Source organism: Hypanus sabinus, chromosome 7 (genome assembly GCF_030144855.1).
Source record: "Hypanus sabinus isolate sHypSab1 chromosome 7, sHypSab1.hap1, whole genome shotgun sequence".
Taxonomy (NCBI): Eukaryota; Metazoa; Chordata; class Chondrichthyes; order Myliobatiformes; family Dasyatidae; genus Hypanus; species Hypanus sabinus.
In genome coordinates, this window is record NC_082712.1 from 43,180,663 (window position 1) to 43,208,631 (window position 27,969).

The window sequence follows — 27,969 nt, forward strand, 5'->3', positions numbered from 1 at the left end:
TTTGATGTGACAGAAACTGGTGCCAAGAAATTAAATGCAAGGAAATAAAAGGAACGAAATTTCACTTTTTAATGAAAAATTGCAATAAAATGCTGATGATAATTTTTGTTTGTCAGCCTGTAAATCTGGATTGCATTTAAGAGAGCCTTCGACCAATTAGAACTACAGTGATACCAAGGTTAACTCTCTGTAGGTTGGACATTTTTTACGGGTGTTTTTGCGTCGTCGTGAGTGATTAACAGATGATTATAAAATAATTGCTGAGAATTTAGAGTGCTGTATCCACATGAACATCTTGTTACATCTGAACATCCCCAGTATGCACCCCAATTACACGCAGCTCTGCTGAGAAGCAGCAATTTGTAACTTCATTGGATATGAATCAGCAGGTGGATTTACTGAATGTAATGGACCTTCGGTTATTGTGATGTCTATATTCCCAATAAGTCCATAAGTCGCTGCAGTTGCTCTTCAGAGTGTGTCGCCAACGCTGCATCGTCTGCAAACAGCATGTCTCTGTACTCATCAGACATGCTGTTTGCAGACGACGCAGCGTTGGTGACACATTCTGAAGAGCTACTGCAGCGAATTATGGACAACCTCTCAAGAGCCTGCCACGAATTCAGCCTAACCATTAGTCTGAAGAAGACCAACGTGATGGGCCAAGGTGTTGAGCAACCCCCCATCATCAACATCATCAATTACGAGCTGGAGGTAGTCCACGAATTCACGTACCTCGGCTCCACCATCACAGACAGCCTCTCCCTGGTCTCCGAGATCAACGGGTGGATCGGACGAGCAGCCACCACATTCGCCAGGCTGACCAAGAGAGTCTGGGAGAACAGAAAGCTAACTATGAACACCAAAATTGCAGTCTACAGGGCATGCGTCCTCAGCACACTGCTCTACCGCAGGGAGACCTGGAGCCTCTACTCCAGGCAGGAGTGCCGTCTCAACGCCTTCCACCTTCACAGCCTGAGACACGTTCTGGGCATCAAATGGACTGACCGAGTCAACAACACCGAAGTCCTTACCCGCGCCTAGTTACCCCGCCTCTTCACCCTCCTTCAACAATGCCGCCTCCGCTGGCTGGGACACATACATCGCATGCCGGACAGGAGGATTCCAAAAGACCTACTGTACAGGGAACTGACCACCGGCAAGAGAGCACGAGGATGTCCTCAACTTTGTTTCAAAGACGTCTGCAAAAGGGACATGAAGTCAATGGACCTGGACGTCAAAAGATGGGAAGACGTCGCGAACGATCGCTCACGCTGGAGACGAGAACTACACAGAGGGCTGGAATGAGGAGAAGAGAAACTGAGGCTTGCCGCCGAGGAAAAGTGCGCTCGCCGAAAAGACAACAACACGGCAACATTGGAGGAGAGCATCTTCAAATGCAATCGCTGCAACCGAGACTGTCACTCCCGTGTGGGCCTGTGCAGCCACAACAGACGCTGCACCACCATCAGCAGCTGAATCAAAACTCTCCAGGCGCAGATCCATGGTCTCTCAAGACCGATGGATGCCACACACATTCCCAATAGGAGTTGGATGCAAGGTAATTTTGTTCACTGATATTAAATCTGAGTCAGGAGATCATTTGATTGGTTTGCAGGTAAAATTGGGCTCTTTGCCAGGGCTGTCTTTGCTTCTCCTCTAATTAGAAATCTAAGTTTTAACATTCCATTCGTGAGTCAGAAACTATTACTCTCTACCTCACGAGAGACATCCTTCATGGCAACATAGTGGTTAGCGGAATGCTATTACAGTTTGGGGCATCGGTAGTTTGAGTTCAATCTCGGTGACCTCTGTAAGGAGTTTGCATGTCCTCCCTGTGGAATGCATGGGTTTCCTCCCACAGTCCAAAGACTTATCAGTTAGTAGGTTAATCAGTCATTGTAAAGTACCCTGTGATTTGGCTAAGATTAAATCAGGGGCTGCTGGTTGCGCAGCTTGAAGGTCTGGAAATGCCTATTTTGGGTATCTCTGAGTAGAGTACTGTATCTCTAAATAAATAAATAAATAAATTTTTAAACAGGCTGTGTAGCACCAATTCCTATTTTTTGTTTGGTTATAACATTCAATCAATTTACACAACAGTTTAGTTCAAGTCATGCTTTAAGTCATGAATAAAATGTTTCTTTCATAGAGTTGTACTGCAGCTGAATACTTTCTGATAAGAAATCAAAATGGGAGGTTAGCTAACAATAAATTTCCTTCCTCTCACTAGAGCATCACTCATCAGCTATAACTATAAAACTAAGACTAAGTTTGCTTAAACATTGCTGACTTGGGTTCATGTGCATGTAAGTAAGGGCAGGAGGAGGCCATCTAGCTCTATTACCCCTGCAAGTTATCAAATTCATGCCTGATTCTTTTACTGTAATGATCTTTTCTTCCACAATCCATTATCCCATGATTCCCTTAACAGTAGAGTGCTATTGATCTTTATCTCAAATTAACTCACTGATGGAACCTTCACCTTCATTCTGGGATTGAGAATTCCAAAAGTTGCTTTGACCTTTGTGCGAAGAAATCTTCCAGCACCTCAGTTCTAAATGACCTACCTTTATTCAGAAAGTGTGGATCCCAGTTCTACATTCCTGAATCAGGAGAAACATCTTGTCTACATGCAACAAGATCTCCCCTTGTGTTTTTTTTGAACTCCAGAGAACACAGGTCTAATCTATCAGACTATCTTCATTTGCAAGCCAACCATTCCTGGAACCAGCCTGATGAATCTTTGTTGTCCTTACTTTGCAGCAAATTATGTTTACTCAGATAAGGAGATTGAAGTGTTCATAATACGCCTGGTGTGGTTTCACAAAGGTCCTACAGATTGGGTCAAATTCTCACATTATTGAGCTGCCAAACCTGAAACCTCTTCCCATTTCTTTTTCTTAGGGAAAACAAAAAACATGATGGTAATTCAACAGATATAGTTAAATGATTTTCATCAAGTAGAATAACCCAGCCTATTCTATCTCTTTTTATAATTATAGCACTCTATTCCTGATGAATCTCTTCAACACTGCACTTCTACCACATCCTTCCTGTCGTGTGATGACCAGAACTGTCTTGTGGGCCAACCTACACAAGTGGTTATCATATAAGTACCATTTTACGCAAAGATGCAGTAAATTTGTGCAATTAGGGTCATGAATCTTCGGAGCTCTCTTTCTTGAAGATATGTGGAAGAGAGAGTTTAAATGTTATAAACAAGAAGTAAACAGGTTCTTGATAAGTGAGGGGTGAGTGATTACTTCTGTAAATAGTCAAGAATGTGTTCTTGAGGTGACAAGACAGCTATGTCCTTGTTAAGTAGTAAGGGAGGCTGGAGTAGCAAATTATATATTTGTATATTATGTATTACTTAAGAATATCATTGGTAGTCATTAAGTTGTTGAAAATCTCAAACCAATAATTCAGAATGTTATTCATTTGGACAAAAATATTGATTCCAGGCTGCTGCGCTTAGCTTTAATATTATCACAGGTGAAGCTAGAATATTCACTGATCATGTGTAATATTCCCTAATTTTAACTCTGCCTGATCACTTAATCTATTGAGGGAAATTGTGTCTATTTATTCCAGGGAACCAGATTATTGGAGCTTGCATTGAAAGTGATAAGCCTGTCAGCATATTAACGACTGGCTGTGCCCCTTTCACAGTCTTCAGTTCCGTGGATTTTTACAATTGAACTTCACTCTGATTCCCTTCTTTGACATTGTGTACATTGTTTCAGAATATTTTAAATGCTGCCTCATCAGATGACCTCTCCCGGGTTAGAATGGTTTGCTTGAACTTTAGTCAAATGACCTGAAGATAAATCCTGGCGTTTTATTAGCTTTACTATGAACAGCTTTGTATTGATTGATGGCTTTCTCAGAATAATCAATGTTCATGTTTAGATCCTTTACTATCCTTCCCCTTCCAAAAGGACAGAGCCCGACAATCTGCACACCTTCTATTCCAGGCCATGATATGAACTACCTTAACATAATATATCTGTATTAAAATCTATCTGGTTTAGTCGAAGGAGCATGTTGAAACTATTTATTGCTTGCACATCTTTTGTCACTTTGCCATGTAATTTTGCATAATAATCACCGTTTGACACACTTATCATTGCTGGGACTCCATAATAGATAGTAAAATTACTTCACTCTGCTTCCCCATAGTTGCAGGGTTGTCAGGAGAATTCTGCATAAAATATATGGCCCAAGGTTTAAACTTATTTTTCTAACTTAGAGGAATAATTATAGGAATTTATAGTCAAATACTGTAAAAATTCCTTTCACATTTTTTGCAGCTCGGCAGAAAATAGTTATTTGCTGATCGAAAAGTTTTAGTGAGAGGTCAGTAATCAAATCCGCTTACTTATTATTGTCTCCAGAGGAAAATATCTCTTCTTGTGATTTTAACATGTTATTGCACAACATACAGCATGTTATTGTCTTCTAAGAGCCACTGTCTCTAGACAGTTTTGTATCATTATCTTTACATCCTTATTTTGCAATCTGCTTCACAACATTAATTTTCTACCAAAGAACTGCATGGAGAATTTTATAAAATTACATTAGGATCAAGTAAATTACGATCATTCATTATTTGTAGATTTACTTATGTCTCCTCAAAAAGAAAATCAATACATTTCGTGATTTCTCTTTGATTCATGCTGACAAATCTTTGTTGACCTGTGCTGTTTAAAAATATTTTTTACAATGCTATCAAACATTTTCCCCACATTAGTGTTAGGCCAGTATTTAGGTTCTGACCTTGTTCCACGTGGTCTACTGAGGTAAGCATTTCCTATTGTCTGCTGCTTAACCGCTAAGGTTGGTGGAGTTCCTGCATCTATTTTCTCCTTAAAGTTTCTAGGATACATCTGGAGGGATTTTTTTTATTAGCTCTCAGCCAATTATCCATTCAGAACTTCCTTCAAGACCAAAACAATCTCCCAAAGTGAGTGGCGAATTCAACCAGAACCATTACGAAGTGAAGGAACTCAGCACATCAATATCATTTGTGGAGGGAATGGGAGGGGGGGGGGGCAAACAAATGTTGACACTTTGGGTCAAAATCCTGCAACAAAACTTGCTTTCCCTCCACATATGATGCTTCGGTATCCGCAGTCTCTTGTGTCTTCATTGTTGGTTCAATGCTTTAAATTACTGGATGGTCAGCTGCAGAATCTTTAGCAGAACAACATGGCCAAAAACATTTCAATGATCATCACTAAACAGCATGTGACTAAGTCTCAGGGAATAATGGAAGATGACTAAACATTGGGCAACAGAGATACATCTAAGGAGGGACCTGAAGGGAAGAAATGGAGATGGAGAAATAAAAAAGACTAGGCAGTAAATTCCAAACCCGGGTCTTTTATTGCTTTAAGGTGAGGAGCTTATTGATTGAAAATTGCTTATAAATGCAATATGGAACAACCCGATTCATCCAACCAGTCTGTGTTTGTGCTTATCCTGAACACTAGCAGTATTCATAATTCTATGAATATGTACACAATGTTGGAAGAACTCAGCAAGTCAGGCAGCATCTGTGAGAAAAGAGCAGCCAACGTTTCGGGCTGAGACCCTTCATCAGGAATATGGACCCTTGTTCTGAATCTTTTCATATGCTTTTGACTTGGCTAAGTTTGTTGAAATGGGTCCGTCTCAGTCGCTGACTTTTCTGGTGCTCTGCACAATATCACAACGTTCTGAATATAAACATGCCTTCCTGTTTTCTCTTAAATCTTGGATCAGAAATTTTTCCTTAGTGAGGAGTTAAATGTCAGATGTGACATTGCATGAACACTGTGCTTCTGTAATTTGGATCCATTAAAATTAGTGGTTTGAATTTCAAAAGCAGTACATATGTGATGTGTGCATGCCAGTACCTCACATAACTTGCCCATGTGACTGTGAGCAAATGTCCACCTTTTAATTTATCTTTCATCCATGCTCTGTTTACATACACATCACCCAATGGAGTTTGTCTACTTCAGAAAGTAGATCAATTAGCATCTGTTTTTAATGCTAATTGACCTTCAGATGCCATTTAAAAAAAACTTTTAATGTTTATCAGCAATTAATAAAAATCAATACAAATAGTTAAATTGGATATCAGAGGGCTATAGGGAAGAAAGGGTTCACATGAGAAAAGACTCAGCATTATTCCATTCCTTCATTAATATCTCAGAGCATCAAATCATGCTGAAAGTACATGACACAATGCCATTTTTATGATGAGAATTGTCTGATCCATACCTTGGAGACAATGTTTTTGTAAAAATTTAATTGAAACCTGTTATAGGTTTCCATGGTGTGACGAGCATTAAAAAGGTATTTGATTCCTGCATTACCTTAAGCCTGCTATCTAAGTTGCTCCTGTATTTTTTTAGTGCTGTTAATCTTCACATAAGATAGGATATGATACCTTGGAAATTTTCAGGAAAATTCAGGGATAAAACCTTATGCATCTGGTATTCCTCTCAAACTAAATTGAGAACTATTTAGTCATTAATTATTTTATTCATGATGTCTTTATCATCCTTTTGACAAGATTCTGTAGTTGTACAATATCGGCTTGCTTACTTCAGCCAATTGCACTTGTCGTAGCCTGCACATGAAACCATCTGATAAATGACCCAAATTGTGTTCAGGCCCAAGCAATGCCAAGGAGTCTGACAGATTACCAGTGAATATGGAGCACTGCCAGGAAAGTAACATCAAATGAATGAGGTCTAATTAAATGACCTCAGGAATGAACTTAAATGGCTGAGCTATTTCTAATTTTGTAACTCATCAAAATACAATATCTCTTAAAGTGTTCATGCTACTGACATTGACTTTAATGTGGAGATTCATTTTCCCCCAGGATTGTAATTAAAAAATAATGAGCTTGCTAGACTATTCTTAGTCACAGGTCAGCTTTAAAGTAGTGTGGTTTAATTCACCACCATGGACACATCTTGAAATGAGGCAGAGGGCAGCAGATGGTTTTTCCTTTTACATATTTGCCCAAGAGCCTCCCGCTCAAAGGTTTGAAGCTGGCCTTCCCTTCAAACAGGTTAATATTGATCTGAATAGCTTTTGACTGTAGACCTTCAGGCAAAAGTGAATTTTGTAAGTATACTCAGGAGAGAGTTCATAGTAGAATTGTTCAAAATAAATTAGTTTAGTGCTGGTTGTATAAGAAAACCATTCTGGGTTAGTAAATGAAAAATTATACCACTCCACACTACAAAACTGATCACAGAGGTTTTGTTTTAATGGGTAAACAGCTCTTTCACATTGGCTTTGTTTCAGCATATAAAAACTCATGAAGGTAGGTATTTGAAGGAGTGGTTTTAATTAACTGTTTTTATCTGACATTTACTTACTTTGTCCTCTCCCACCACATTTAAAATAATTTTCGGTATAGATCCAGGTGACACAGCAATTAACTACTCAGTGGCAGTGTACACCTTGTGCAAAACTAGGACAAGGAAATACAAATTTGGTTTTAGTGCAAAGTCATCATGGTGTTGCTGTACTGAGGGGTGTGTCAGTTGAAGGGAAGTAGCTGTTGCTGAGCCCAGTGGTCATGGAAAGACCAAGATCACTCATGTCATAAGACATGGCACATAACGAACGAACCCTCTTTAAAGCTTCCATGTCCTTCTTGTCTTAGAAAGGCAAATGGATGAAAGAAAAATGGTCTATGTGGAAGGGATGAGTTGGACTGAACTTATTAAGAGGACAGCCGAAGGACGTGTATGGTGCTGTACTGATCTATGTTCTATATACTAACCACTCCATCTTACGTTATCCTTCATACAGTCCCAGGGTGTGATCCACTGGGGTCAGGGTGGAGCACACCTAGGAGAATGCTGTGCATTGGTGACGAACAAGAGAGAAAACCAATAAGGCTAAAAGATGTGTAACATTTTGAGAAATTCTTCTTCTTAACAAATACGTAAGCACTAAATTCTATCCTTAACAGTGATGGATTTAAGTGAAGGAATGATTTCATTGTGGAAACAATTTTTTTTGGTCAAACCTTCAGACAAGAATGTCCCAAAGACATGCTGAGTGACTGTCATCACATGGCATTTTGCAATCCACCCTGTAGTTTGTAAAGTACTTACTTGCAGGTCCATAGTGGTATTTTATATTTGCTTTGTGCAAACTCGTATATTACTGTTAGACTGAATCAATGAAATACTCAGCAGTTAACAGCTCTCTCTATGTAAAGTTAAAGAAAATTCTTTCCCTGAAACCAATAAAACTGATGATTGGAATGTTTGATGTTGTCCTCAGAGAATATCACCAGTACTTGTTAAACAGTATGTAGAACCAGAAGAGTGGATTGTACCTAAATATCAAGAAATAGTGATGCCTTTTTAAAAACAAAATCAGTTTACAGGGAAGGAATGTCATAAGTACTTGTTCCAAGTAACTCTAATGTTATTTTATTTAAATTTGTACTGAATTTGTATTAAAATGCTCTGTGGTAGAAATTAAATTGTTATATTTCACACTTCTATTTGTGAAGTGTTATATGTTCTTGAAATTAGTTTATTCTGAAATATAGACATAACAAAAATAAAAAAATAGCCACCATTTATTTATGTTAAAGTCAAGATGTGCTCAAACACGTACAAATGCATTAATGGTGGTTGCTAAACAGGATTTGGTGTGAAATTGTACATGATTAGTGTTCATAATGAGCAGAACTTTGGATGATTTTGTTTCCAAAGTCTAAAGGCTTACAGCAAACTAGGGTCCAACTCCAACAGAAGTAGCCAAGGTGTGAACTGAAGCCATGGCCAGAGCTGTGTGACATCATGATGCAAAGAATTTACTCACACATTGTCAGTACCACTTACTTGCTATATACAGAAAAGTAAATATTCACATGACCAGGACGGAGCTTTCGAAAATAATGTCTTCCCTTTCTTGAGAGACACATTTCGGAAATAAGATGGTTTTAGGTACAGACACCATGTTGTAATCTGGCAGTAATAATGCAGAAACAGTATGAATGTTAGGCAGAGAAGTGGTTCAAAGTTCAAAGTGAATTTAATATCGAAACATTTGTTGTTTTAACTAAGGATGTGGTACAGGTCATTGAAATCTTGTCTTTTGTTACTTTCTGCAGTTTGTCAACCAGGATTCTTTAAAGCTTCACCATATAGTCCATATTGCAGCAAGTGTCCTCCCTACAGTTATACGTATGATCGGGGATCGATTCTGTGTCATTGCATGGAAAACTACTTCAGAAGAGACAATGACCCACCTTCAATGGCCTGCACAAGTAAGTAAACACTGCTTTTTGGAAAGTTATTTCCATAGTTACAGGTTACTTTACAGCTTAGAATGAAGAAAGTTGAATAAAGTGCTTGGTGCAGACTGCTGTCTGTGAGTCCCAAACTGTTGCCATGTAGTTGGAGATAACTTCAGACTGGCACTGTGATCAGCTACTGCATGGACCTGAAACAGTGGCAGCTGGGCACCAGTCTTTCCTCCACCAGATTTCAAGGCAATTTGATGCTTGTGTCTATGAGAGAAGAGGTGGGTGTGTGGAGTGATATCCTGCAATACCCTGTTAGGGTTACAATGCTCTCACTGCTGTCCTGGGGACTCAGGTTGCCTCCATCATTTATCCTACAGTCAGTAGGCCCAGGTCGCTGTCACTAGTCACAAAGACTGGTGGAGTTACTGAGAGTACTTTTGGGTGACATGGTGATATTGATTTGTTAGTGAAGTCAGCTGAGAAATAACCAATGGAATTTAGTGCCTGAAAGTAGGCCCTTCAGCCCATCTTCTGCATGCTGAGTAAGGTAATTTTATTTACTTGTTTTAAGCATATCTTTCTCTCAACCTTTTTACCTAAGAACTTGTCCAAATGTCTTTTATATGTTACAATTGCCACCACCTCAACCTCTTCCTCTATCAGCTCATTCCAAATACTCTATATTCTATGTAAAAGACTTGCCTCTCAGGTCACCCTTAAAATTTTCCCCTCTCACTTTAATTCTACTTTTGGACTCCCTTACTGAGGAAAAAGACTGTGACCATCCACCTTATCTAGCCACTTATGATCAAATAAACCTCTTTAAAGTTATACCTCAGCCTCCTTCATTCCAGGGAAAACAATCCTGGCCTATCCATCTCACCTCATAACTCAAGCCTCCCAATCCCGCTAACATCCTTGTGACTTTTCTCCACACCATCTCTGGCTTAATTGAATTGATCGTAAAGTAAAGCATTCAGCCCTGCACATAATATTCCGGGAATTGTCTCACCAACATCCTGTACCGTTGCAAAGCAACATCCCACCTCTCTTGCTCAATGCCCCTCCTGAAGAAAGAAGCTATGCTTTGTGCCTTCTTCACTATTTTGTTTACTGTTATATTCTGTAACTTCAACACATTAAACTACTTCAAAAGAAGACACTGGAATCCAAGAATGCGGGTCTAAATTGGTGTTTGCTTTAAGCGAGGCATGCATGTATGACGTGGAGGCGGGATGATGTATGCAATTCACATATTTGTACACATAACCTGTAATGAATTATTTAAAGGATATGGTTGCTTAATCAAATGATATATTTACAAGATTACTCAAATGTTACTGAAATGTCAAATACACAACATAATCGCTTTCAGTGGACTTGTACCCCTTGTTGTTTCTGCTCAACAACGTTCCCTGGGAACATTCTATTTCTTTGGTCACTTTCCCAGTTGATCGAGACCCTCATTGTTCCTTAGATAATATTCTTCAACATCCACCACACTACTAATTTTGGTGTCATCTGCATATCTACTGATCGTTCCAAGTCATTATTATTATTATACTGTACGGTATATGATGAATGGCATTCTGATAAACGAGAGGTAATATATTTTGGGAACTCTAATGGAGCTGGAGGATGCGACATGAATGTTAAGTTCATGGGGAATATTGTGGTCGTGAGGTGACCAGAATTGAGCACAGAACTCCAAGTGGGTTCTGATCAGGGTCCTATATAGTTCATGGGGAATATTGAAGGATAGTGGGAGTTTGATATGGGAATCCAAAGGTCCTGAAGGTGGCACTACAGCTAGATGATGCAGTTAACAAGATATAATCAGGGAACTGGATACAAGTGTGGGGAGATTAGAAACATAGAAACATAGGAAACCTACAGCACAATACAGGCCCTTCAGCCCACAAAGCCATGCTGAACATGTCCTTACCTTAGAACTACCAAGGCTTACCAAGCCCTCTATTTTTCTAAGCTCCATGTATCCACCCAGGAGTCTCTTAAAAGACCCTATTGTTTCCACCACCACCAACGTCACCGGCAGTCCATTCCATGCACTCATCACTCTCTGCATAAAAAAATTACCCCTGACATCTCCTTTGTACTGTCTTCCAAGCACATTAAAACTATGTCATCTTGTGCTAGCCATTTCAGCCCTGGGAAAAAGCCTCTGACTATCCACATGATCAATGCCTTTCATTATCTTGTAGGCCTCTATCAGGTCACCTCTCATCCTACATCGCTCCAAGGAGAAAATGCAGAGTTCACACAACCTATTCTCATAAGGCATGCTCCCCAATTCAGGCAACATTCTTGTAAATCTCCTCTGCAACCTTGCTATGGTTTCCATGTCCTTCTGTCGTGAGGCAACCAGAATTGAGCACAGTACTCCAAGTGGTGTCTGACCAGGGTCCTATATAGCCACAACATTATCTCTCGACTCTTAAACTCAATCCACGATTGACAAAGGCCAATGCACCATATGCCTTCTTAACTACAGAGTCAACCTTTGTAGCAGCTTTGAGTATCCTATGGACTCGGACCCCAAGATCCTTCTAATCCTCCAAGAGTCTTACCATTAATGCTATATTCTGCCATCATATTTGACCTACCAAAATGAACCACCTCACACTTAACTGGGTTGAACTCCATCTGCCACTTCTCAGCTCAGTTTTGCATCCTATTGATGTCCCGCTGTAAGCTCTGATAGCCCTCCACACCATCCGCAACACCCCCAACCTTTGTGTCATCAGCAAATTTACTAACCCATCCCTCCACTTCCTCATCCAGGTCATTTATAAAAATCACGAAGAGTAGGGGTCCCAGAACAGATCTCTGAGGCATGCCACTGGTGACTGAAGTCCATGCAGAATATGACCCATCTACAACCACTCTTTGCCTTCTCTGGGCAAGCCAGTTCTGGATCCACAAAGCAATGTCCCCTTGGATCCCATGTCTCCTTACCTTGTCAATAAGCCTTGCATGGGGTACCTTATCAAATGCCTTGTTAAAATCCATATACACTACATCTACGGCTCTGCCTTCATCAATGTATTTAGTCATATCCTCAAAAAATTCAATCAGGCTCGTAAAGCATGACCTGCCTTTGACAAAGCCATGCTGAATATTCCTAATCATATTATGCCTCTCCAAATGTTCATAAATCCTGCCTTTCAGGATCTTCTCCATCAACTTACCAACCACTGAAGTCAGACTCACTAGTCTATAATGTTCCAAAATTATAAAACTTTGTTAGATGTTGGTTGGAGCCCTACATCATTTCTGGTCATCACACTATGGGACAGATATGGAAAGGGTGCAGAGGAGATGTTGTCTGAGATGGAGTATTTGGTCATGAGGATAGACTGAAGATGTTTGGTGTGTTTTCCCTGGAGTGCATGTTATAAGGGTCTGGATTGAGCTATGTAAATTTCTAAAGGATTTGAGAGGATGGACTATAGGAAGCTTTACTCCTTATCAGAGATAGATAAATATAGGCTTAGGCAATAAGAGATTTAGAGAGGATTGAATGGGGTCCTTTTCTCATGCAAAGAATGGTGAACTTGGAGCACACTGCTGGAGGAAGTGCTGGAAGATACTGAAGGCATTTAAGATGAGTCTCGACAATCACTCGAAATGTCCAGGCAATGTAGGCTAAGGACCAAGTGCTGAAAAACGGGATTAATATGGATGGTTATCCATGGTGCAACAGAGGAGTTAGACCTAACACCCTTTTCCTGTACTATACCTCTGTATAACTTGCCAGAGCAATCTCCAGCATGGCCTTCCAGACCCCGAGCCATTCATGGCTAATATCCATTAATCTACTGTCTCGTCCACTGCGAGACATGCAGTGCTTATAGGAGTGTTGCTTAGAAATAATAGAGAAGGCAAATCAAATGAGAATGTCACCATTGAATGTTATCATTGAAAAATGATGTTATCATTCCACGGCCTTGACCCTTGTAATGTCTTAATTAATGTATTTTGTTTTATAATGAATTCATATTCTTTTTAAGAGAACATAAAAGTAGCTATGTACTGCTAAGATTTTATAGGAAATTGGTAAGTCTGCATTTGGAATATTGTGAGCAGTTTTGGGGCAAGTAACCCCAGAAGGATGAGGAGGGATCTCATTGAAACCTACTGGATATTGAAAGGCTGAGACTGGTTGTTTGTATTATGAATTAGTTGGAATATCTAGATCCTAAGTGCAGAGCCTCATAATAAATGGATATCCCTTTAGAAATGAGACGAGGAGTAATTTCTTCTGACTGAGAGTGGTGCATTGGTGGAATTGTTTGACACAGAGAGCTGTAAAGATCAAGTCATTAGGTGAATTTAAGGCTGCAATTAATGGGTCCTAATTGCTAATGTAAAGCATCATAGAGAGAAGGCAGGAGATTGGGGTTGAAAAAATCAGTCTCAATTGAATGAATTGTTGGGTCGAATGGCTTAATTCAGCTCCAATATCACATGGTCTATCTTTGTGAAATAACGATGCAGCTGATGGAAAGCACAGAAGCTACCTGTGCACTTTCTTTGGAATCAGAAAGGTGAACGATAAGGGTGACTTTTCTTTAAGCTCAAGTATCTTGTGGATGGACTACAGACCTTTCCCCGTCTTATCCATTCCAGTGTATTCAAGTCAGTTTGTGAGGCAGGTAAAATCTTGAGGAACTTTGACCTCACAGAGTCACAGTGTCTTAGTCATACAGCACAGAAACAGACCCTTCAACCAAATCAGACCATGCTGACCCAGATCCCCATCTGAGCTAGACCCATTTGGCCATATTCCTCTAAACAAGGGGTCCCCAATCTTTTTAATTTTAGGAACCCCTGCTCTAAACCTTTCCTATTTATGTACCTGTCTGAGTACCTTTTAAATGTTGTTTATGTGCCTGCCTCAACCATTTCTTCTGGCAGCTTGGTCCATATTTGGAAATATAGGTGAAAAGTTACCCTCTCTATCATTTATCCCTCTAAACACAAGGATATAAATATCTCTGCATTCCCTATCACTTTGGAATATATTTATGCCTATAAGAAATAATTCTGTGCAAGATATTAATCTGAATTCAATATTAGGGGGAGGAATGTATATGTAAGTATACAAGTAACTTTGTTCTTATCATTGATTATAGGACCACCATCAGCCCCACAGAATGTCATCTCCAACATCAATAATACCAGTGTGATTCTGGACTGGAGCCCCCCTGCTGACGCAGGAGGGAGGAAGGATGTGACGTATCTAGTGGTCTGCAAGAGGTGCAGTGTGGATTTGATTGAGTGTGATGAGTGTGGCGGTGGAGTGCGATATATCCCTCAGGAGACCGGGCTGACGAACACTTCAGTGATGGTGGTGGATCTCCTGGCTCACACCAATTACACCTTTGAGATTGAAGCAGTGAATGGAGTGTCAGAGCTCAGCCCCGTCCCGAGGCAGTTTGTGTCTGTAAATGTCACGACAAATCAAGCAGGTAAGTGCCCTTAAGGAAAATGGATTGAGATTGGTTTTCATTGACCTATAGAGACTGAAAATGTGTTTTAGTATTCAGCACAAAAGGAAGACACATGGCCACTTCAATATATATATAAAAATGCATTTTATTGTTTTTTAAATTATAATATAATTTGAAAATCAACCTGGATGAAAATATAAGCATTTGTTTTCAATGCACTGGCTAGATACAAGGTTTTATTTATTCAAGGTTCAAGGTTTTATTTATTTGGCTTTATCACAATGTTGATTAAATAATTTTCTCCACAAAGGAGTTCCAGAATAGCTCCTTGATGTCTGCCATAGTGTCACTTTGAACGATCACAGGGAAATGGATTCTGGCTACTTCCCTTCAGCAATGATTCACTGAGTTTGGAGATTCTGCGGGTATCTGCTGCAGGCGGATGTAGAATAGAAAGAGACCGTAGAGCCTCAAAGCAGAGTGCTACAACTCATGCACAATGTTGTTTTTGTGTTTTGTATGGGGGCGTATTAGGAAGGTAGGAAGTTAGGGGTTTGCGAGTTGATGTTTTTGTTGCATTTCATGTGGGTGGGAGGTGTTTGAGGGGAGTGGGGGTTGATAATTGCGTTCCCATTATTTTTCTTCCTTGTGTTTATGGCTACCTGGAGAAGAAGAATTTCAAAGATGTATACTTTGATAATAAATGAACCTTTCAATCCTTTGAATGATAAATGCAGCATGTTAACCATTGTTCAGGGTATTAATCATGTATCTGCAAATATCTTCATGAAAAACATGATATCTGGTAATTATAACCAGCATGAATGGACACGTAGTCCTGATCTGAAGAGGTTAATTTCTAAGGTAAAACTGCTTATACTTTGGCAAGGATTGAACTAAACTTAGATTAACCCACTAGTGCAGTGACAGGGGAGTGCTGCATTGTTGGAAGCATCATGCAAGGGATGAGATGTTGAGCCATTTTCTCTTATGATGCCTGAAGTATACGTAATGTGATTTCTTAACTAGTGCCATGGACAATTATCAGATTCCTAAATATCCAAATGGGAAATCTGTGAACATCTGTGAAATGTTACAGTCTAATCTCTGTCATGTGTAATGGCGACAATATAATCTGTTGTCTTTTAACTGGTCTGTGTTGTGCTATGATTTTTTTCATTATTATTGGTTTTAACCACAGTAAATTGGTAAATTATTTTATTATTATCATACGTACTAAAGGACAGTGAAAGACTTGTCTTGTATACTGTCCATATAGATCAATTAACTGTAAAGTTACACTGAGGTAGTACAATAGCAGAATGCAGAGTAAGGTGTTAGGGTACTGAGAAAAAGTACAGTGCAGATACACAGTAAGGTGCAAGATCAATACGAGGTAGATTGTTTAGTTAAGGGTGCACCTTTTTATTTTAGGAAACCATACAATAGCATTTTAACAGCGGAATAGATGCTGTCCTTGAAACTGATCATATGTGTTTTCAACCTTTTGTGTTTTCTGTTGAATGATAGAACGGAGAAGAGAGAATGATTGGTTTGGGTGGGGGGTCTACGATTTTGTTGCCTGTTTTACTGAAACAGGTAGAATTATAGAAAGAGTCCGTAGAAGGGAGCTGGTTTCTGTGAAATGCTAAGCTGTGTTCATAACACTGCTGTCTCTTCTGGTCACGGGGACACCAGTTGCCATACCACGCCATGATCCATCAGATGCCATACCAGACCATGGTCCATCAGATGCCATACCACACCATGATCTATCAGATGCCATACCACACCATGATCCATCAGATGCCATACCACACCATGGTCCATCAGATGCCATACCATGCCATGGTCCATCAGATGTCATACCACACCATGATCCATCAGATGCCATACCACACCTTGGTCCATCAGATGCCATACCATACCATGGTCCATCAGATGCCATACCACACCCTGATCCATCAGATGCCATACCACACCATGATCCATTAGATGCCATACCACACCATGGTCCATCAGATGCCATACCACGCCATGGTCCATCAGATGTCATACCACACCATGATCCATTAGATGCCATACCACACCTTGGTCCATCAGATGCCATACCACGTCATGATCCATCAGATGCCATACCACACCATGGTCCATCAGATGCCATACCACACCATGGTCCATCAGATGCCATACCACACCCTGATCCATCAGATGCCATACCACACCCTGATCCATCAGATGCCATACCACACCATGATCCATCAGATGCCATACCACACCATGGTCCATCAGATGCCATACCACGTCATGGTCCATCAGATGCCATACCACACCATGATCTATCAGATGCCATACCACACCATGGTACATCAGATGCCATACCACACCATGATCTATCAGATGCCATACCACACCATGATCCATCAGATGTCATTCCATGCCATGGTCCATCAGATGTCATACCACGTCATGGTCCATCAGATGCCATACCACACCTTGGTCCATCAGATGCCATACCACGTCAAGATCCATCAGATGCCATACCACGTCATGATCCATCAGATGCCATACCACACCTTGGTCCATCAGATGCCATACCACACCATGATCCATCAGATGCCATACCACACCATGGTCCATCAGATGCCATACCACACCTTGGTCCATCAGATGCCATACCACACCTTGGTCCATCAGATGCCATACCACGTCATGATCCATCAGATGCCATACCACACCTTGGTCCATCAGATGCCATACCAGGTCATGATCCATCAGATGCCATACCACACCTTGGTCCATCAGATGCCATACCACACCATGATCCATCAGATGCCATACCACACCATGGTCCATCAGATGCCATACCACACCATGGTCCATCAGATGCCATACCACGACATGATCCATCAGATGCCATACCACACCATGGTCCATCAGATGCCATACCACACCATGATCTATCAGATGCCATACCACACCTTGGTCCATCAGATGCCATACCACACCATGGTCCATCAGATGCCATACCACACCTTGGTCCATCAGATGCCATACCACACCATGGTCCATCAGATGCCATACCACACCATGGTCCATCAGATGACATACCACACCTTGGTCCATCAGATGCCATACCACACCATGGTCCATCAGATGCCATACCACGTCATGATCCATCAGATGCCATACCACACCTTGGTCCATCAGATGCCATACCACACCATGGTCCATCAGATGCCATACCACACCATGGTCCATCAGATGCCATACCACACCATGATCTATCAGATGCCATACCACACCATGATCCATCAGATGCCATACCACACCATGGTCCATCAGATGCCATACCACGTCATGATCCATCAGATGCCATACCACACCATGATCCATCAGATGCCATACCACACCATGATCTATCAGATGCCATACCACACCATGATCCATCAGATGCCATACCACACCATGGTCCATCAGATGCCATACCACACCATGGTCCATCAGATGCCATACCACACCATGATCTATCAGATGCCATACCACACCATGATCCATCAGATGCCATACCAAACCATGATCTATCAGATGCCATACCACACCATGATCCATCAGGTGCCATACCACACCATGGTCCATCAGATGCCATACCACACCATGATCTATCAGATGCCATACCACACCATGATCCATCAGATGCCATACCACACCATGGTCCATCAGATGCCATACCACACCATGATCTATCAGATGCCATACCACACCATGATCCATCAGATGCCATACCACACCATGATCCATCAGATGCCATACCACACCATGGTCCATCAGATGCCATACCACACCATGATCTATCAGATGCCATACCACGCCATGATCCATCAGATGCCATACCACACCATGGTCCATCAGATGCCATACCACACCATGATCCATCAGATGCCATACCACACCATGGTCCATCAGATGCCATACCACACCATGATCCATCAGATGCCATACCACACCATGATCCATCAGATGCCATACCACACCATGGTCCATCAGATGCCATACCACACCATGGTCCATCAGATGCCATACCACACCTTGGTCCATCAGATGCCATACCACGTCATGATCCATCAGATGCCATACCACACCATGGTCCATCAGATGCCATACCACACCATGATCTATCAGATGCCATACCACACCATGGTCCATCAGATGCCATACCACACCATGATCTATCAGATGCCATACCACACCATGATCCATCAGATGCCATACCACACCATGATCTATCAGATGCCATACCACACCATGGTCCATCAGATGCCATACCACACCATGATCTATCAGATGCCATACCACACCATGATCCATCAGATGCCATACCACACCATGATCCATCAGATGCCATACCACACCATGGTCCATCAGATGCCATACCACACCATGGTCCATCAGATGCCATACCACACCATGATCTATCAGATGCCATACCACGCCATGATCCATCAGATGCCATACCACACCATGGTCCATCAGATGCCATACCACACCATGATCCATCAGATGCCATACCACACCATGATCCATCAGATGCCATACCACACCATGGTCCATCAGATGCCATACCATGACATGGTCCATCAGATGTCATACCACACCATGATCCATCAGATGCCATACCACGTCATGGTCCATCAGATGCCATACCACACCATGATCTATCAGATGCCATACCACACCTTGGTCCATCAAATGCCATACCACGCCATGATCCATCAGATGCCATACCATGCCATGGTCCATCAGATGTCATACCACGTCATGGTCCATCAGATGCCATACCACATCTTGGTCCATCAGATGCCATACCACGTCATGATCCATCAGATGCCATACCACACCTTGGTCCATCAGATGCCATACCGCACCATGATCCATCAGATGCCATACCACACCATGCTCCATCAGATGCCATACACACCATGGTCCATCAGATGCCATACCACACCATGATCCATCAGATGCCATACCACACCATGGTCCATCAGATGCCATACCACACCCTGATCCATCAGATGCCATAACACACCCTGATCCATCAGATGCCATACTACACCATGATCCATCAGATGCCATACCACACTATGGTCCATCAGATGCCATACCACACCATGGTCCATCAGATGCCATACACACCATGATCTATCAGATGCCATACCACACCATGGTACATCAGATGCCATACCACACCATGATCTATCAGATGCCATACCACACCATGATCCATCAGATGCCATACCATGCCATGGTCCATTAGATGTCATACCACGTCATGGTCCATCAGATGCCATACCACATCTTGGTCCATCAGATGCCATACCACGTCATGATCCATCAGATGCCATACCACACCTTGGTCCATCAGATGCCATACCACACCATGATCCATCAGATGCCATACCACACCATGATCCATCAGATGCCATACCACACCATGGTCCATCAGATGCCATACCACACCTTGGTCCATCAGATGCCATACCACGTCATGATCCATCAGATGCCATACCACACCATGGTCCATCAGATGCCATACCACACCATGATCTATCAGATGCCATACCACACCATGGTCCATCAGATGCCATACCACACCATGATCTATCAGATGCCATACCACACCATGATCCATCAGATGCCATACCACACCATGATCTATCAGATGCCATACCACACCATGGTCCATCAGATGCCATACCACACCATGATCTATCAGATGCCATACCACACCATGATCCATCAGATGCCATACCACACCATGATCTATCAGATGCCATACCACGCCATGATCCATCAGATGCCATACCACACCATGGTCCATCAGATGCCATACCACACCATGATCTATCAGATGCCATACCACGCCATGATCCATCAGATGCCATACCACACCATGGTCCATCAGATGCCATACCACACCATGATCCATCAGATGCCATACCACACCATGGTCCATCAGATGCCATACCACACCTTGATCCATCAGATGCCATACCACACCATGATCCATCAGATGCCATACCACACCATGGTCCATCAGATGCCATACCACACCATGGTCCATCAGATGCCATACCACACCTTGGTCCATCAGATGCCATACCACGTCATGATCCATCAGATGCCATACCACACCATGGTCCATCAGATGCCATACCACACCATGATCTATCAGATGCCATACCACACCATGGTCCATCAGATGCCATACCACACCATGATCTATCAGATGCCATACCACACCATGATCCATCAGATGCCATACCACACCATGATCTATCAGATGCCATACCACACCATGGTCCATCAGATGCCATACCACACCATGATCTATCAGATGCCATACCACACCATGATCCATCAGATGCCATACCACACCATGATCCATCAGATGCCATACCACACCATGGTCCATCAGATGCCATGCCACACCATGGTCCATCAGATGCCATACCACACCATGATCTATCAGATGCCATACCACGCCATGATCCATCAGATGCCATACCACACCATGGTCCATCAGATGCCATACCACACCATGATCCATCAGATGCCATACCACACCATGATCCATCAGATGCCATACCACACCATGGTCCATCAGATGCCATACCATGCCATGGTCCATCAGATGTCATACCACACCATGATCCATCAGATGCCATACCACGTCATGGTCCATCAGATGCCATACCACACCATGATCTATCAGATGCCATACCACACCTTGGTCCATCAAATGCCATACCACGCCATGATCCATCAGATGCCATACCATGCCATGGTCCATCAGATGTCATACCACGTCATGGTCCATCAGATGCCATACCACATCTTGGTCCATCAGATGCCATACCACACCATGATCCATCAGATGCCATACCACACCATGGTCCATCAGATGCCATACCACACCATGGTCCATCAGATGCCATACCACACCTTGGTCCATCAGATGCCATACCACGTCATGATCCATCAGATGCCATACCACACCATGGTCCATCAGATGCCATACCACACCATGATCTATCAGATGCCATACCACACCATGGTCCATCAGATGCCATACCACACCATGATCTATCAGATGCCATACCACACCATGATCCATCAGATGCCATACCACACCATGATCTATCAGATGCCATACCACACCATGGTCCATCAGATGCCATACCACACCATGATCTATCAGATGCCATACCACACCATGATCCATCAGATGCCATACCACACCATGATCCATCAGATGCCATACCACACCATGGTCCATCAGATGCCATACCACACCATGGTCCATCAGATGCCATACCACACCATGATCTATCAGATGCCATACCACGCCATGATCCATCAGATGCCATACCACACCATGGTCCATCAGATGCCATACCACACCATGATCCATCAGATGCCATACCACACCATGATCCATCAGATGCCATACCACACCATGGTCCATCAGATGCCATACCATGCCATGGTCCATCAGATGTCATACCACACCATGATCCATCAGATGCCATACCACGTCATGGTCCATCAGATGCCATACCACACCATGATCTATCAGATGCCATACCACACCTTGGTCCATCAAATGCCATACCACGCCATGATCCATCAGATGCCATACCATGCCATGGTCCATCAGATGTCATACCACGTCATGGTCCATCAGATGCCATACCACATCTTGGTCCATCAGATGCCATACCACGTCATGATCCATCAGATGCCATACCACACCTTGGTCCATCAGATGCCATACCGCACCATGATCCATCAGATGCCATACCACACCATGCTCCATCAGATGCCATACCACACCATGGTCCATCAGATGCCATACCACACCATGATCCATCAGATGCCATACCACACCATGGTCCATCATATGCCATACCACACCCTGATCCATCAGATGCCATACCACACCCTGATCCATCAGATGCCATACTACACCATGATCCATCAGATGCCATACCACACTATGGTCCATCAGATGCCATACCACACCATGGTCCATCAGATGCCATACACACCATGATCTATCAGATGCCATACCACACCATGGTACATCAGATGCCATACCACACCATGATCTATCAGATGCCATACCACACCATGATCCATCAGATGCCATACCATGCCATGGTCCATTAGATGTCATACCACGTCATGGTCCATCAGATGCCATACCACATCTTGGTCCATCAGATGCCATACCACGTCATGATCCATCAGATGCCATACCACACCTTGGTCCATCAGATGCCATACCACACCATGATCCATCAGATGCCATACCACACCATGATCCATCAGATGCCATACCACACCATGGTCCATCAGATGCCATACCACACCTTGGTCCATCAGATGCCATACCACGTCATGATCCATCAGATGCCATACCACACCATGGTCCATCAGATGCCATACCACACCATGATCTATCAGATGCCATACCACACCATGGTCCATCAGATGCCATACCACACCATGATCTATCAGATGCCATACCACACCATGATCCATCAGATGCCATACCACACCATGATCTATCAGATGCCATACCACACCATGGTCCATCAGATGCCATACCACACCATGATCTATCAGATGCCATACCACACCATGATCCATCAGATGCCATACCACACCATGATCTATCAGATGCCATACCACGCCATGATCCATCAGATGCCATACCACACCATGGTCCATCAGATGCCATACCACACCATGATCTATCAGATGCCATACCACGCCATGATCCATCAGATGCCATACCACACCATGGTCCATCAGATGCCATACCACACCATGATCCATCAGATGCCATACCACACCATGGTCCATCAGATGCCATACCACACCATGATCCATCAGATGCCATACCACACCATGATCCATCAGATGCCATACCACACCATGGTCCATCAGATGCCATACCACACCATGGTCCATCAGATGCCATACCACACCTTGGTCCATCAGATGCCATACCACGTCATGATCCATCAGATGCCATACCACACCATGGTCCATCAGATGCCATACCACACCATGATCTATCAGATGCCATACCACACCATGGTCCATCAGATGCCATACCACACCATGATCTATCAGATGCCATACCACACCATGATCCATCAGATGCCATACCACACCATGATCTATCAGATGCCATACCACACCATGGTCCATCAGATGCCATACCACACCATGATCTATCAGATGCCATACCACACCATGATCCATCAGATGCCATACCACACCATGATCCATCAGATGCCATACCACACCATGGTCCATCAGATGCCATACCACACCATGGTCCATCAGATGCCATACCACACCATGATCTATCAGATGCCATACCACGCCATGATCCATCAGATGCCATACCACACCATGGTCCATCAGATGCCATACCACACCATGATCCATCAGATGCCATACCACACCATGATCCATCAGATGCCATACCACACCATGGTCCATCAGATGCCATACCATGCCATGGTCCATCAGATGTCATACCACACCATGATCCATCAGATGCCATACCACGTCATGGTCCATCAGATGCCATACCACACCATGATCTATCAGATGCCATACCACACCTTGGTCCATCAAATGCCATACCACGCCATGATCCATCAGATGCCATACCATGCCATGGTCCATCAGATGTCATACCACGTCATGGTCCATCAGATGCCATACCACATCTTGGTCCATCAGATGCCATACCACGTCATGATCCATCAGATGCCATACCACACCTTGGTCCATCAGATGCCATACCGCACCATGATCCATCAGATGCCATACCACACCATGCTCCATCAGATGCCATACCACACCATGGTCCATCAGATGCCATACCACACCATGATCCATCAGATGCCATACCACACCATGGTCCATCAGATGCCATACCACACCCTGATCCATCAGATGCCATACCACACCCTGATCCATCAGATGCCATACTACACCATGATCCATCAGATGCCATACCACACTATGGTCCATCAGATGCCATACCACACCATGGTCCATCAGATGCCATACACACCATGATCTATCAGATGCCATACCACACCATGGTACATCAGATGCCATACCACACCATGATCTATCAGATGCCATACCACACCATGATCCATCAGATGCCATACCATGCCATGGTCCATTAGATGTCATACCACGTCATGGTCCATCAGATGCCATACCACATCTTGGTCCATCAGATGCCATACCACGTCATGATCCATCAGATGCCATACCACACCTTGGTCCATCAGATGCCATACCACACCATGATCCATCAGATGCCATACCACACCATGATCCATCAGATGCCATACCACACCATGGTCCATCAGATGCCATACCACACCTTGGTCCATCAGATGCCATACCACGTCATGATCCATCAGATGCCATACCACACCATGGTCCATCAGATGCCATACCACACCATGATCTATCAGATGCCATACCACACCATGGTCCATCAGATGCCATACCACACCATGATCTATCAGATGCCATACCACACCATGATCCATCAGATGCCATACCACACCATGATCTATCAGATGCCATACCACACCATGGTCCATCAGATGCCATACCACACCATGATCTATCAGATGCCATACCACACCATGATCCATCAGATGCCATACCACACCATGATCCATCAGATGCCATACCACACCATGGTCCATCAGATGCCATACCACACCATGGTCCATCAGATGCCATACCACACCATGATCTATCAGATGCCATACCACGCCATGATCCATCAGATGCCATACCACACCATGGTCCATCAGATGCCATACCACACCATGATCCATCAGATGCCATACCACACCATGATCCATCAGATGCCATACCACACCATGGTCCATCAGATGCCATACCATGCCATGGTCCATCAGATGTCATACCACACCATGATCCATCAGATGCCATACCACGTCATGGTCCATCAGATGCCATACCACACCATGATCTATCAGATGCCATACCACACCTTGGTCCATCAGATGCCATACCACGCCATGATCCATCAGATGCCATACCATGCCATGGTCCATCAGATGTCATACCACGTCATGGTCCATCAGATGCCATACCACATCTTGGTCCATCAGATGCCATACCACGTCATGATCCATCAGATGCCATACCACACCTTGGTCCATCAGATGCCATACCACACCATGATCCATCAGATGCCATACCACACCATGATCCATCAGATGCCATACCACACCATGGTCCATCAGATGCCATACCACACCTTGGTCCATCAGATGCCATACCACACCTTGGTCCATCAGATGCCATACCACGTCGTGATCCATCAGATGCCATACCACACCTTGGTCCATCAGATGCCATACCACGTCATGGTCCATCAGATGCCATACCACGTCATGATCCATCAGATGCCATACCACACCTTGGTCCATCAGATGCCATACCACAACATGATCCATCAGATGCCATACCACACCATGGTCCATCAGATGCCATACCACATCATGATCCATCAGATGCCATACCACACCATGGTCCATCAGATGCCATACCACACCATGGTCCATCAGATGCCATACCACACCATGATCTATCAGATGCCATACCACACCTTGGTCCATCAGATGCCATACCACACCATGGTCCATCAGATGCCATACCACACCTTGGTCCATCAGATGCCATACCACACCATGGTCCATCAGATGCTATACCACACCATGGTCCATCAGATGCCATACCACACCATGATCTATCAGATGCCATACCACACCATGATCCATCAGATGCCATACCACACCATGATCCATCAGATGCCATACCACACCATGGTCCATCAGATGCCATACCACACCTTGGTCCATCAGATGCCATACCACACCATGGTCCATCAGATGCTATACCACACCATGGTCCATCAGATGCCATACCACACCATGATCTATCAGATGCCATACCACACCATGATCCATCAGATGCCATACCACACCATGATCCATCAGATGCCATACCACACCATGGTCCATCAGATGCCATACCACGTCATGATCCATCAGATGCCATACCACACCATGATCCATCAGATGCCATACCACACCATGATCTATCAGATGCCATACCACACCATGATCCATCAGATGCCATACCACACCATGATCTATCAGATGCCATACCACACCATGGTCCATCAGATGCCATACCACACCATGATCTATCAGATGCCATACCACACCATGATCCATCAGATGCCATACCACACCATGATCTATCAGATGCCATACCACACCATGATCCATCAGATGCCATACCACACCATGGTCCATCAGATGCCATACCACACCATGATCTATCAGATGCCACACCACACCATGATCCATCAGATGCCATACCACACCATGGTCCATCAGATGCCATACCACACCATGATCTATCAGATGCCATACCACACCATGATCCATCAGATGCCATACCACACCATGATCCATCAGATGCCATACCACACCATGGTCCATCAGATGCCATACCACACCATGATCTATCAGATGCCATACCACACCATGATCCATCAGATGCCATACCACACCATGATCTATCAGATGCCATACCACACCATGATCTATCAGATGCCATACCACACCATGATCCATCAGATGCCATACCACACCATGATCCATCAGATGCCATACCACACCATGATCTATCAGATGCCATACCGCACCATGATCCATCAGATGCCATACCACACCATGGTCCATCAGATGCCATACCACACCATGGTCCATCAGATGCCATACCGCACTATGGTCCATCAGATGCCATACCGCACCATGGTCCATCAGATGCCATACCGCACCATGGTCCATCAGATGCCATACCGCACCATGGTCCATCAGATGCCATACCACACCATGGTCCATCAGATGCCATACCACACCATGATCCATCAGATGCCATACCACACCATGATCCATCAGATGCCATACCACACCATGGTCCATCAGATGCCATATCACACCATGATCCATCAGATACCATACCACACCATGGTCCATCAGATGCCATACCACACCA

The 27,969-nt window shown here is 43.5% G+C and overlaps 1 protein-coding gene across 2 annotated transcripts in view; it reads left to right on the forward strand.

Annotated features, from left to right (window-relative positions):
* Positions 1-27,969, forward strand: part of LOC132396757 (ephrin type-A receptor 5-like) — a 341,786-nt gene that overhangs the window by 155,697 nt on the left and 158,120 nt on the right. For both annotated transcript variants that reach the window (XM_059974618.1, XM_059974617.1), the window contains exons 4-5: positions 9,149-9,304; positions 14,440-14,775. In XM_059974618.1, coding sequence (XP_059830601.1) covers positions 9,149-9,304; positions 14,440-14,775 — 492 coding nt within the window. The remainder of the gene's footprint in view (positions 1-9,148; positions 9,305-14,439; positions 14,776-27,969) is intronic.